This window comes from Rhizophagus irregularis, chromosome 16 (genome assembly GCF_026210795.1).
Source record: "Rhizophagus irregularis chromosome 16, complete sequence".
Taxonomy (NCBI): domain Eukaryota; kingdom Fungi; phylum Glomeromycota; class Glomeromycetes; order Glomerales; family Glomeraceae; genus Rhizophagus; species Rhizophagus irregularis.
The window spans coordinates 4,063,529-4,078,698 of NC_089444.1; the positions used below are offsets into that span (position 1 = coordinate 4,063,529).

General features: G+C 28.1%; 4 protein-coding genes across 4 annotated transcripts; all 4 read right to left on the bottom strand.

Moving 5' to 3' along the window:
• Window positions 1–301: 301 nt before the first annotated feature.
• On the bottom strand, window positions 302–1,081 carry OCT59_008577 (uncharacterized protein; the record flags this gene model as incomplete). Its single annotated transcript, XM_025332989.2, has 1 exon — window positions 302–1,081. One exon carries the CDS (start codon window positions 1,079–1,081, stop codon window positions 302–304), a length of 780 nt encoding a protein of 259 aa, XP_025164369.2.
• Window positions 1,082–3,025: 1,944 nt separating this feature from the next.
• OCT59_008578 (uncharacterized protein) lies at window positions 3,026–3,306 on the bottom strand (the record flags this gene model as incomplete). Its single annotated transcript, XM_025323135.2, has 2 exons — window positions 3,026–3,134; window positions 3,212–3,306. 2 exons carry the CDS (start codon window positions 3,304–3,306, stop codon window positions 3,026–3,028), a joined length of 204 nt encoding a protein of 67 aa, XP_025164367.2.
• A 6,989-nt stretch (window positions 3,307–10,295) lies between these two features.
• On the bottom strand, window positions 10,296–11,540 carry OCT59_008579 (uncharacterized protein; the record flags this gene model as incomplete). Its single annotated transcript, XM_066142588.1, has 7 exons — window positions 10,296–10,308; window positions 10,377–10,411; window positions 10,485–10,502; window positions 10,959–10,997; window positions 11,103–11,134; window positions 11,378–11,463; window positions 11,530–11,540. The coding sequence occupies 7 exons, from the start codon at window positions 11,538–11,540 to the stop codon at window positions 10,296–10,298; spliced, it is 234 nt and encodes a 77-aa protein (XP_065999455.1).
• A 3,088-nt stretch (window positions 11,541–14,628) lies between these two features.
• Window positions 14,629–14,859, bottom strand: OCT59_008580 (uncharacterized protein; the record flags this gene model as incomplete). Its single annotated transcript, XM_066142589.1, has 1 exon — window positions 14,629–14,859. One exon carries the CDS (start codon window positions 14,857–14,859, stop codon window positions 14,629–14,631), a length of 231 nt encoding a protein of 76 aa, XP_065999456.1.
• Window positions 14,860–15,170: the final 311 nt, after the last annotated feature.

Genomic DNA, 15,170 nt, shown 5'->3' on the forward strand with positions numbered 1-15,170 from the left:
CCAATTACGACACCAATCCCGAAAAAAACCAAAGACAATCAAATCTAAAAAAAGAAACGATCTGTATTTTTCTTTCGGCCATTAAAGGCCGCCACCTGTAAATACTGTAATAGGTGGAATGGTTCACACTATTCTAATTGTTGTACGTTGGTATAAAATTTTGTACGTGGGGGTTACCCAAAAAAAAAGATGTAATAAATTACAAGTCAATAGTAAAAATGTGGCTGAAATAATGTAAATCTATAACTATCAGCGTGCCACTAAAATAAGAAAATAAGCTGATAGTGGTAACCGAATGGGGTTAAGGTGAAGCGAAGACTTTAGAGTCTTCAGGAGACGGAATATCTAGTCTCAATTTTTTGACCTCAGTGTTGTGCCTATCTGTATTTGTAATTGGGATAGGGGGACGTTTGTGTGGTCTGAGTTCAAGTTGTTTCGTATCATCTGATGTGTGTCCTTTGTAACGGTAATGGGGTGCATTGTCATCCATGACTGAGAAATAGTCGATATTGAAAAAACCTAATTCGCGCTCCAGTTGGAGCAACTGTTTGTTAGTTTTGTAAACATTTTTTCCTTGTGTAATTCTGTTCTGTAGAACGGAACGGCGGTCAGTTAAAGGGGTGATTTTCTTGTGAAAATGATCTTGAAATTTAGTGAGATCTTTGGTCATATCTTCACGATATTCTATACGGTTGGAGGAGGTACCCCAGAGCTTAGCTCTAGTAGAAAGTTCTTCTTCATAAGCAAGACGTTTAACTTCCCTTGCTTCATGTTCTTTTTGTAGTCGCACAGCTAGTTCATGAGCTTTTTTGCGTTTTCTAATACCATTTAACCAGTATATACATCCTGGTTCGTATTGTTGACCTTTAATTTTAGCCTGTCTATTGGAAGTATAAACAGGTTCATCAGTTACATAAGGGAAGAGGTCGTTAGGAATCCAGATGCCCAACGTCTCATGCCACGTTTTCTCTTCTTTGAGGAGAATGGGTTGTGAGGTGGTGGCAGGTGAGTGAGTATTTGAAGTACTAATTGAATTATTCCCTGGACATGATCGAAGCGCTTGGTCAAAAGTGCGGTTCATAACGGCTATTGCGCCTAGAGGTCTGGGTGATGCAGGGGGTATAGGAAAATTGTAATGTTCCTCATCTCTGAGCACTAGTCTTTTGTGATATTTTAAATGTTGTATAGGTTTATTAATATATTGTGAAGGTAAAAATAGGAAACGGTGTTGTCTAGCACGGTGAAGCTTTCTGTCAAGAGTATTCACGCGTCTATAAGATTTTTGGTTGTTACCACGATTGTAGAAAACAGATCTACATGCCCGTTGAAAGCGGGATTTTTGTTTTTTACTTTGTTTACTACTGTCGGAGTGGTGTGAACGGAAATTGTCCAATCGTTTTCAGTACATACGACGGTTGTTGTATGTGGAAAGAAATTTATGTCCATTAGCTAAGTATGAAACATCGTAGGAAATTCCAAGACGATTTGAATAAATGTGTTTTTTGACACGACGTTGCCATTGTTTATGAATAAGGGTTGCATGGAACCGTTTGTTGTTGATAATGTTATTATTCGATACCGGCGTGTGTTTCTTGATATTATGAAAAATATCTAAATTTTTTTGATGAGAAACACAAGCTCGTCTATTATGAGACATGATGTAAGGGGAGGGGACACAACACAACTGTGTGTGTTCAGTTCCAAGATTGTAAGTGGTGAAAAAATTACATGGTGTAAAAATACCAAAATGAAAACGATAACGTTTATAAGAAAAGTTAAAGAAAGTTTTTGTGCGGGAATTTCTTTGTGTGACACTGTCAGCACGTGATTTGATAACGAAGTATCTATCGAGTAATTTAGAACGAATAAGATTAAAATATCTCTTTTGAATGGAGCGTGGGATGACTTTTTGATGAGAAAAAAAATGTTGTAACATCTTACTAATCTGATATTTCAGATTAGGAAAGCTACAGGTGGAAGAGTAGCTAATAGGGGTTGATTTCATGTGATAATCATTTGTGTGTATTTTAAGATGAATATCATTGGTGTTTGCTGAAAAATCAGCTAACTCAAAAAAGAAACTTTTTGATCTTCTGATTTCATAAATCTTGTTACATCCAGCCCGATTGGGTCTAGTCACGTGAAATTTATGGAATGAGATGTCGAAAGAAAATTTTCCCAAGGGGATAGGTTTTTGAAAAGTAAAAACCATATTTTTAATATGTTTTGTAAAAATAAGGTAAAATATAATAAAAACTTCTTTCAGAGGTCGGGTAATAAGGAGAAGAACCTTTCCATAAGAAGCCACCCAGTGGTCTTCTTCTTCTCGAACGTTGAAAACGTAAAAGGGGTGTAAATAAAAAAACAGTATTTAACTGCGGATTTCTATGTGAAAAAATGGAAAGGGGAAAGAGTTTTTTTTTTCTAATAACTTGTTCTGTTGAGTAACGTATTACAAGTTTAGCAAATTAGTCATATTATTAATAATCACGTGATTAAATTTTTTGTGTCCGTACACAACATATTTAATCATAGTATAAAGTAATCATATAGCGTGAGTTAGTAATCTGAACAGCCAATTATTTAAATTTACACAAAACTACATACTAAATTTGGTATTACTTAATTTCGAAATGACGAAATCCTTATCCAGTTGCGGAAGATAAAAGATCACTTATTTGTGAATATAAAAGTTTGTAAAGCACATTTCTATTTAATTCTTTTAAAAAGAAATTGGTACAAGTTATAAAGAAAACAATATCGAAGTTTTTCAAAAACTTATGATTTCTAAAAGAAAAAAGAAAAGAAATAAAAAAAAAATTGAAATTGAAGGAGGATGAGGTTAATAATTTAGGACTTTATGACTAGTAACAATATATGTAAAATTTTTTTTTTTATATAAAATATTCTATAATCTATAATAATGCGATCAATTATCATGCTTTGAATAATGCTAAATAACTAAGTGAGAATGAATAATGCTTGATAAAAAGTTTCTAATATACAAAACATGATGATGAATAAACTACGGTCCGTCCGAATCAGGAAACGAGCCATGTCCAGAAGATGTAAACATAGCCTTGACTTTGCCGTCTTTTTCTTTCGATGGACTTTCGTCTTTTTGAGCATTTTTTCTTTAATGATACAATTAATAAATTAATAGATTTCTTTCGTTGATTTTAAAAAGTATTAATATTGTATTTGTATTTACCTCTTAATTAATTGATCTAAATTCAAAGGAGAGGCTGTTACGATAGTAGCCATAAGTACAATCAAGAGAGCAAATAAGATTTGACGCAAATTCATTTTTATAGCATTTAGATCTTTTTGTATTTGTGTTTAGATATTTTTAATTTCTTATTTAAAAGAATTATTCTTTGAAAAATTTTTATTTGATTTCTGAATTAGTTGAATTGGAACAAGTGGGGAAAGCCATTTATTTATTGATTTTTTTCAATATTATTAAATGGGGCCTGTGTTCCCTTGAATGATCAACAAAACGAAAATTGATTTTTACAAATAATAACTGAAATTTGGTAGTTTATCTTTAAATAATTAGAAAAAAACTTTCAAACATTTCTTTCTTTCATCTTTAATATAACGACGTAATTTAACAATTAATTTATTCGAGCTTTGTTCTTTAGAAGAGTGATTGGTTGAAGCTTGTTTAATAGTATTTTTTATCCTTTAAAAAGGAAAATAAAAAAAATAAAAAATCGAATTTTTTTAAAACAATAAAGAAATTTTAGTCCTTGTTAAAGTGTGTAACGATAAATAATAATGCATTATATTATCAGTCATATATTGATCCCCCATATACATAATAAAATTTACCGTAGTAACACCACCAATTTTATAATTAAAATTTCACCCCCACGTGACCGGTGACAGTTAAGGGGTTGTGAAAAAAATAATTTTGGCAAAAAAAAACTGTGTCCTCAGATAAATATAAACAGTGAAAACGCGGTGGGGTGTGATGCCGGTGATGAATATTATTAGGTCACGTGGGGGTGAAAAATTTAGTGGTGTTACTATAATAAAGAGATTATCACCTGATCAATTAATACAATTTAATTAGTTTTGTGTTTCAAATATTATGAATTCAAATTGCATCAGATAATTTATTTTGGAAGTAATGGTCATAATTCAAAGTGCGCGCAAAAAAAAATGTAAATATGATGCAAAAAAAAACACCCAAATCATACAAAAAAGGTTTTTGAAAATTTTTTTCCGTTAGCAAAATTTTATTTTTTCTTAAATGTCTATTTCCTTGTTTTTAAAGAAAGAAAGAAAAACATAACGGATAACAATAATGCAAGAATGTAATTTCTATAGTACTGTATCATCATCGTTTCTCGGATATTCAATAATATTTGTAGGTTTCTTCATGTTTTATACTTTGTCTTTCAGCAGAAAAAGGAAATTTATAATATAGTAGCATATCAAATATTCAATGTTCTTCCAATAAGATTAAATATTATTGAAACACGAGCGGACATTAAAGAAAAATTGGAATTGGATCATATATAACTAATACTATTTCGTTGTAAATACATAACCTACAGAATAATTAATTCATTAATATTATTAACAAAATTCGTCGAAAAAAAAATTAAGGATTGCTTACTCTAATTATAAATTGTGGTACATCTTCAGTAAACCATATTTAACTACTATATACAGTGTTTTAAATATAATTCTGGCCAAAATTATGTTAATTTTTGGCCAGAATTATGATATACAAATATAAGAAATTTTTTATATAGGTGCGCGATGGCTACGTCAGCCGAAAAATTGAATTAAACAAGATGTTTTAAGAATAATAATTAAATAAATGAATAAATCTATTCCTATATCTTAGAACTAAAGGAACTTGTTGTGCGTAATATATAATGAACGCAATATCCAAAAAATCTAAATTATTAATGCAAATGAAAATATCAAAATAGGACATGAATAATTTAATTAAAAATCATTATATACTATATTTGAATTCTTTGCAGAAATCCGTGATTTGTTACCATGCAGTTAAGAAATCTCCATCAAATCACAACGATCTATTAACCAACATGTGATGACGTGATATCAAACAATCTTGCGATAACATATCTTTACGAAGTTGCAAAATGCTATTAAATAGGTGGTAAATAGGTGGTGAATAGATGGTAATTGTCATCAAATTTAACTGAAAAAATCAATTCAAGAAAATTTTTCAATGCATTAAATACTACTTGACGATGAATCTCAATTTTAATTTTTTTTTTATTTAATCAATTTAACCTTAATAAAATTAATAAAAAACTAATTACATTTTAATAGAACGTCATAAATCATAATAGGCCAGTTCATTTCTGATTGTTCAGGTTTTTGATCGCAAAATCCGTTAGCCAAACTGAACATATGATCAAAATCAAAATTGAGTACACTGATCATTGGTTGCAAAAAAATTACAAATAACCAATCAGCCCATTTGTTTTTGTTGTGCTTTGCCTATTTTAAAATATGATCACCTTTTTTTAGTTCAGGTCACTGATCGAGTTACACCAATTTATTAACCAATATTATTCAACTAAAAACCGATCAAAATTCCGAATGATCAGAAATGAACTGGCCTAATATGATCGCATTTTATTGTATTTTTATAAGTAAAATCTCATAATAAAACTGAACACTAATATAATTAGTAGATGAAGTACTTGTTGACTCGAAACGAACTTTTTTCGTTAGTCCCTTAAACTTACTATTTTTTTCATTTTTGTCAAATAATTCTTGTTGACTCTTTATTGAAGTCCACATCCAAATTCTTCTCTTGCTTCCATCGCTGATTTATAAATCGCCTTCATTATTATTGATTCGTTGTTAAAGTATAACAAAGTATAACAATATTTTTAAAATGTGCTCATGTTATTACAAATACCACTTTTATGTGTGACTTGAAGATACATTTAATCACGTGATTATTAATAATATGGACTAATTAAAACTTGCTCTACGTTACTCAACAGAAATAAAAAAAAAACTCTTTCCCCTTTTTTTATTTTTGTTAGTTTTCCGCTGAGATCCCCCAATTCCCTCTGTCATCAATTTACAGAGTTGCCACATCGAACGGGCATTCTCATGGTCGAACGAACGAATGAACGAACGAACGAACAATTGAACAAACGAACAAATTATCAACAACATAATTAACAATAACATAATCAACGAACAACATATAACAACAATATACGACAACATTCTTGGTTCACAACATAAATAGCGTTAGTAATATAAAACGTCGAACGATATAAAATTTAACTTCTCTAAATTTTCCCCAAATTATATCCACTTTTACCTTTAATTTCAAACTTCGATAGCTCTCGCTACGAATTATTACTTTCCAAAAGTGTATATTTAATTCATCTTAAAATTTCCATTTATTCAATTAAAATTAATTAAGCAAACATTAATTAAAGTTTAGGGCGAACCTATTACCTTTAATTAACATTAAACTTTACTAACAAATAATTAAAAAATAAAACTTATATTTTTATTGAGTTCTGTGGATGAGAACTGTGGAATTATTTTGAATTCCGTTCTCTTTTTATACAAATTTTATGCTACTTTCTATTCTATCTATATACTATCTTTTATGTTCTTTTTACATATTATCTTTGAACTATCTTTCTAATATATATTTTAAATACACTATCTTTTAATATGCTATCTTTTATATATATATATTATCTTTTATAACATCTTTGTATTATCTTTTTATATTATCTTTTATATTATTTTATGTTCTTTAATCTTTCCGACATTATTTTATATGTTCTTTCAATCCGCTTCATGTGTTTTGCTTATAATCTATCTTTTGTGGCTTATAATTATTCTTTCTAATCGTTCTTATTGTTAAAGATTGCTAAGCCGCAATTGATCGACTCTATTTATCCTATTGGTTCTTTGTCAATCATTTGATAAATATTACATCATGTAGATCATTACTCTTCCTAAATGTTTATCCTTTTCGGCTAATTATTTATCCATCTATGCCAATTCATAATCAATTTGTTCGTTCTTAATATTTGGCAATTACATTTGGTGATTGAATTTTATCATCTTTTCATGCTTGATATTTGACCGTTTACACTGCAGTAAATAGCGTAGGTTTCGTTTTTAGTTTTATTTTATAAACACTTCTAAGGGGAAGAGGCCCTGAAGGGCGCCTCGGGTATAAGATGAGGTTTTATTATTCTTACCATACCCAAACCCAAGGGAACATGTCCTCTTTTCCTCACATAGACGAGTATGAACGTTACGAAAAAATAAGTAATGGTTTTACTAACCTAAACCAACACTCTAATAATAGAGTATTAGACAAAGTTTTTACTCCTAAAGATATTATATCTCACGCTCTTTCAACTCCTTCTTACACCTCTCATAGTAAAAAACCTTTTAATGAACCTTCTTCTTCTTTTTCTTCGCTGGTGGGAAAATTTCTGTTGAAAGTTTCTTTTTCCAAATTTCACGTGACCCGTCCAAATCGGGCTGGATACAATAAGATTTATGAAATCAGATGATCAAGAAGTTACTTTTTCGAGTTATATGATCTACCTAAAGACACCAATGATATTCATCTTAAAATTTACACAAATGATTATCATATGAAAAGTACCCCTATTTTTTACCGCAATATGAGCTCAACGCCGAATGACAAATATAAAATTAGTTGTATGCTTACACACTTTTTTTCCTCACAAAGAGTATTACCTCGCAAAATACAACAAAAATTTTTCCCTTTATACGAGATAGATTATTGGCTCGAAAAGAAATGATTTCATCATGTGCTAATAGTTCACGTGAATGTAATATTATGACTAGAACCTTTTTTAATTTTACATACAAAAAATACCGTTTTCACTTCGGAATATATATCCCTTGTTCCCAAGTACCTTCGCCCTCACAGTTCTACACTCCTTGTGAAAAATGTCACGTTCCTAGCCCCTTTGTTATATCTCAATGTAGACGCGCATGTGTTATGCATCAACAGTCTTTCTTTCAAAAGGAAAACTTTAATCATGTCCGAAAACAAGGACGTCAGGACCGTACCTCATCCGTTACAATTTCGGTTAATGACAAGCGCTTACATGCTAATCTATTACATGACAGATGGAATTGCAGATGGAAAAAAGATGTTATATCCCAACGATTGGAAATCAGTTATAAGGAATCTTATCTTGCACTGGTCGAAATAGTCCAAATCGGCTAGAAATCGGATGTCCGATTTTAGGCTGAATTTGGTGATAAATATGGCCGATTTATTAATTTAGGCAAAGTTCTGATTGGCAGGCCGATCGATGCCGATCAGAATGTCTGAATTGTATCTGAATTGCTTAGTATTTTTAATCCGAATTGTTTAAAAAATATTATTCATAAATTTACCGAATTGCAGTGAATTTATTCTGAATTATGGTAAATTTGTGACAAAATTTTCTGAATTGTACAGTCGCACCTCCATAAGTGCACGCACCTGGGGACCGGCCATGCACGTGCACTTAGGGAGGGTGTGCACTTAAGGAATAGCCAATAGAAAATTGATATTGTTACACGATTAGCAATCCGAAAGAACTTTATTTATTTAGTTATTTATTTAAACTCAATTTTATTTTACATTTGAATACTTCAATTAAAGTATGCGTTAATATCAGTTTGCCGCAATAAACTGGTTTTTTTGACCCTAAAAAATTTTTCAATCTTTCCCACTAACTTTAAATATTCTTCCGTATTGTCCTGTTGAAGTAGAAACGTACGTACAGTTTCTAAGCTAGTAATTGCAGCGCTAGTACTAATGATAGGGATTTCGTCGCTATCATCCATTTCTTCTACATCCATTTCTTCTAAATCCATATCCTCCTTGTCAGTATTCTCCCTATAAGAAATAAGTATACGGAAAGGATACGTTTTGTATACATTTTATGTACGTTTCTATAGATTCCGTATACAAATTCCGTATATTTAATAAGCAATTCATTTTTGAACATTTTTTAAAAAAACTAATGTATACGGAAAAAATTAATCATACGGAATGTATACGGAATTTTTAAACTTAATATTTTTAGAAAATAATTTTACAAAAATCTCGTATCATAACACGAGATCACGTGATTGTTGATTGTTTTGTTATGATACTTTTAAATATATGATTTTAAGTAATCTACACATAAAAATAATAAAAATAGGTAGTTTCGAAGTTTTACATTTTAAAATAATTTGTTAAATATACGATATTAAGTAATTTACACATAAAGTAGTTTGTTTATTATAGCATGTAGAAAAATATTTGGAACTGTCATGTCAATTATTAACTTGAATATAATATATATCAAATAGTATGTATCTATCTATGAAAATTGGAATACTAATAAGTAAAATTAATCAACTGTAGTATGATGTTTACATTAACACATATATTAAACGAAAATGTAAATACTTAGAAATCTTAGTATAATATGAACAACTTGTTCTATGGATTCTAATGGCACCACATCATATTCTTTTAATAATGTTAGCCTAGGACATTATCCATTTAACCATTGCAAAGATAAAGTTTGTAGTGTTATGTAAGCTTTTAGAAAATATTTCTCCCAACAGCAATACTACCTAGTACTTTACAGAAACTTTTAAAATTGAAACCATTATCGTAGACCACATAACCAAGATTTGGTCACGATATGGTTTCACATCATAACGATAAATTTAAGTGGATCGTATGTATAAAGTTACTGGATATTAAGGAAACCGAATCGTACAGAAATTGTATCGAAATTGTAAAACAATAGTTAATGTATATTTAAGTTATAGTAAATGTATATTTACGTTATATAAATTTCATTTAAGAATAATTAAAGTGTTCTAATCTATTATTATTCAAATGTCCTATTAATATAAATTGTCTTATAAATATAAATGTTCAAATAAACGTTTTGACTATGATTCTGTTATTTCCGTTTCCCTGTAAAAAAATAAAAAAAATAAAAAAAATAAACAAAAAATAAATAAGGTTATTAAAATCATTTTCTAAAAGAAAGTTTTTAAATTGTTTTGAAAACTTACTACTTCCAGGATTCTGGCAAAGTTCTATACATCAAAGTCTGAGCCGAAGAACATTGTCCATAAAAAAATCATTTTTTAGGTTTCTGAGATTCTATAATGAAGCTGAAGTTCTATAAAATTAAAAAAAACCCATTATTAACTGTCCATTTTTATAAAGAAAGTTTTCGATAGTCTTATCAAAACTTACAACTTGCCTACCAAAATTAGAACCAGAGACTACAAAATTTAAAAAGAAGGTAAATAAAAAATTATTTTATTTTTTTAAAGTAATTTTCGAAACTTACCTAGGATTCCAGTACTTCAAATCAGAACTGGCTGCCTAAAAAAAAAAGTAAAATAAAAAAAAAATGAATATTTAGCAACTAGTAGTAACTGTTCGCTAAAATCTTTACCGAAATGTCTAAAATCTTCTAAAAAGTCATAAAAAAAACTGTTAGCAAACAGTTCGTTAAAAAAGTAAAACCAAATCCTACACACCTAAGAAATCTGAAAATCTTCTAAAAAAAGAATGAAATCATTAACATTTTGTTAATAAAAAAAATTTTAAGAAGAAAAAGGTCACACGTCTTAAGAATCTTCAAAAACAAGCAGTCAGAAACTTAAAAGAAAAATAAACAAACATTAGTAAAACGAAATAAACAAAATTGGACCCCTAACATTCATTTCCACTCATCAAAACCTAAAAAAAGAGAAAATCGCCAGATCTAAAAAGAGGAGCCGAAGACCTAAAAATGAAAAATAAAAGTTAATAAAGAAAATGACAGAAACAAAAAAAAAGTGAACACCAATAATATTTCCAAAAAAAAGGTTCTTTCGTTTAGGCAAGATTCTCGTCAAAATAAAGTCCTGAGTTATTCTGACAATACCCTCACTGAATTTCCCTTCTTATAGTCCAAGCTGGCGCTCTACAAAAAATACGAAAAGAAAATGTTAGTTCATTTCCCATATTTAAAATAAAAAAATCCTCTTCCTCCTTCCTCCTTCCTCCTTCCCCCTTCCCCATTTCTTACCTTAAAGTCCGGTTTGTATCCAAGCCGGCGTCCTACAAAAAAAAACAATGAAAAAAGAAATGTTAGTTCGTTTCTTAAATTTAAAATAACAAAAAATCCCCCTTTCCTCCGTCATTTCTTACCTTAAAGTCCAGTTTCGTGTTTAAGCTGGCGTCCTCCTACGCGTTTTACCAAAAAAAAAAAAATAATGAAAAGGAAACATTAGTTTGTTAAAAAAAAAAGATCTAATTTAAAAAGCTTTGAAGCAAAGATTTGCTTCAAAATCATTCCAAGACGTTGATCTACAGCAAGGTACCGTCCTACAAAAAAGAAGTGATGTCCAACGTCAAGAAATCCAACCAATGCTGAAGGAACCGGATACCTACAAAAAAAAAGAAAAAATTTAAAAAACAAATTTAAAAAAAATTATTAGAGAATAAAAACTTACCATATTGGCATATTCAAATCAAGCTGAAGGAATCAATACCTACAAAAAAAAAGATAAAATTTAAAAAAATAAATTAACAAAAAAAAATATATAGTATATATAAGTTTCGAAATGAAACTTACAGTATTTCCAAGAAAAAAAAAGTTTATTTATGTGATTGCCATTGTTCAAAAACGTGATGATTCACATGACCAATCGGCGAATAATTAATTTTGGCAGAATATAGGACGAATTTTTATAAGGTTTTATTAAGGTTAAATTGACTTAATAAATAAAAAAAAAAAATTAAAATTGAGATTCATCGTCAAGTAATATTTAATGCATCGAAAAATTATCTTGAATTGATTTTTTTTTGGCTAAATTTTGATGACAATTACCGTCTATTCACCATCTATTTACCACCTATTTAACAACATTTTACAATTTCGTAAAGATATGTTATCGACAATTTACGAGATCATTTGATACCACGTCGTCTCAGAAATCAGAATGTTGGTTAATAGATCGTTGTGATTCGATGGCGATTTCTTAATTGCATGGTTACAAATCACGGGTTTCTGCAAAGTATACCCAACACAAATTTATTTTAAAAAAAAAATATTATATAAATTTATTTATTAAAAAAAAATTATATGAATTTATTTAATTATACAAATTTAATTATTAAAAAAAATTATATGAATTTACTTATTAAATATATATTACATGAATTGATTTATTAAGAAAAATTATATACCCGAATTTATTAAATTTATTTATTAAAAAAATATTATATGAATTTATTTATTAAAAAAAGCATTATATATTAAAAAAAAATTATTTATTAAAAAACATTATATGAGCTTATTTATTAAATAAAAGCAATTATACGATACAAATTTAGTAATTATTAAAAAACATTATACAAATTTAATTGATTTATTAAAAAAAATTATTATGTATACTATTACACAAATTGCAAATTTGAACATGAATCTTATTGAATAATTTATTTTGGATATGAATATAAATTTATAATATGTTCGTATATAAAATTTTTAAAAAGTTTACTATGGTATGATTAGAAACCAATAAATTTTTTTAAAAAAAATTTGTTAAATGTTTTTTATAAATTAAAAAAATTCATAGTATTTCTTCTTTTAAAGCCAATTACAAGATTATTAAATCAAAATGCAAAAAAACAATAAATTAAATTATTTATTTTATTTCAAATGAAAATTAAATTATATATTACCAATACTTTTGTTTCTGCAAATAAGTGTTAAAATTTATGGTATATATCATACTCTTAGTAAGGGCTGGCCACTGGCCGGTCCTAGGGTATGACTCTAGTTGTAATTATTAATATAAACCTTTAACTTGATTATTTTATGAATTTTTCATATAGCTTTAAAAAGGTAAATCAGATTGGATAACCAACCATCTTAAAATTTTTTTTATAGCAGTTTATTCAAATTTTTTAGTATAAACTTTTTATCTTTTTTGTAATTTTATTTTTATATATAATTATGATACTGTAATTATAAAAAATACCTTGTAATATTACATTGTAATTTTTAAAATAAAATGCTTTTATTTAATATGTAATAAATTAGGTTAAAAAAAATCTACCAATTATATTAGCGTAGAAGAGAGGTTGAATTGATCAGATCATTTCCAAATTTATCCATTTTTCCGCTTAATTTGGATAGTGTTGTAAATGATCGTCAAGAGTTGATATGTTTTTTGATCAATTTTGGAAAAGCTCAGATAAAAATTTGAGTTGCGTTTTATAAATAATACTTAATGCATTATGCTTTATGATTAGATCACGAGTACAAGTACGAGTTGGTGTAGACAATTCATAATCATAATCATAATGCATATGCATATGCTTATGCTTCTTTGACATCAAAAGAATAAAATTGCGATTTAGGGCTTCCTGTGCCACTTTTGTTGTAAGTTAAGTTGAACCATCAAAAAATAAGACACACGGCAAATTTCAATTTTTGATGATCTGCGTACATAAAATTTTTTTTTCTTTTGTTTTTTTTCAAGTTAATTTTAACAAAAATAAATGTATATATTTTTTTTTTCGTATAATGATTATTTTTATTAATCAATAAATTAAATATTATTGTTAAAGTTTCAAGAACAAAAAATTAAATTTATTTTTTTACTTTTTTTTTAAAAAAAAGAAATTTACTTTTAATAGATATATTTTTTAATTTTTGTTGTACAATAGATGCAATAAATAATTTTTATTAAATTAAACATAAATTTTTGACTGTAATTTTATTAAAAAAAATTAATAAAAGGTCTTTAATTTTATTTTTTTCGTAAGTAAATTGAAATTTTTAATGATCTACGTTGTCACCCCGTCTGCCACCCGGCGGTAAACAAGCTTTCCTGCTTTAATGTATATTCGTTCTCCACGAAACATTAATATTCTTGCTTGGTTTAGTTTTATTACTACTTAACTTTCAAATTGCGATAGCTCTCGCCACGATATTTCATCTATTATCTTCTTTCAAAATACGATAGTTCTCTTTACAAAAGTTTATATTTTATTCATTTCATAATTCTTGTTATGACATTAAATTCACCATGAATTTGTCCAATTAAAATTAATTAAGCGAACATTACAGTAAAGTTTAGGGCGAACCTATTACCTTTAAAATAACATTACGCTTTACTAACAATTAATTAAACAAAATTACTTTTTCATCATAAGAAAATAGTAACAAAAACAATCGAAACAATTAATTTTCATATAAAGGGTATTTTATTTATTCTTCATAAAATTCACAATTAACTAATTTACTTAAAGTTTTACATCGTATCTGACGACTGTGGAATTCACTTCCCATTCCGCTCCTATTTAAACCAACTTTCTTATTCTTTCTTTTCCTACTTCTTATTTCTTTCTAATATTTTATATGTTATCTTTTATGCGCTATCTTATATGCTATTTTATATGTTATCTTTTCTAATATGTTATACTATTTTAATATGCTATCTTTTCTTTAAAATAATCTTTCGCATATTATGTCGTAAAGATATAATCCATCTTTTGTGGCTGTGCTATCTTTTCTTTAAAATAAAATAATCTTTCAAATATTATGTCGTAAAGATATAATCCATCTTTTGTGGCTGTGCTATCTTTTCTCTAAAATAAAATAATCTTTCAAATATTATATCGTAAAGATCCATCTTTTGTGGCTGTGCTATCTTTTCTTTAAAATAAAATAATCTTTCAAATATTATATCGTAAAGATCCATCTTTTGTGGCTGTGCTATCTTTTCTTTAAAATAAAATAATCTTTCAAATATTATATCGTAAAGATCCATCTTTTGTGGCTGTGCTATCTTTTCTACTGCGTCTCGTTAGCTATTCTTCTACTGCGGCTGCAGTTCATCAATATTTTACATGTTCCTATTTTTTTGTTCCTTTAATTCGCTATCCTTCCTTTTTATATGATTTATCATTTGTGGCTTATGATTACTCCTCCTAATTGTTCCTATTGTTGAACTTGATAAACTGGTTGCTAAGCCACATCGATCAACTCCCCACTTGATCTATTGGTTCTCCGTTAATCATTTAATAAACATTACATCATGTAGATCATTCCTTCTCCTAAAAGTTTATCCTTTCCGGTTAA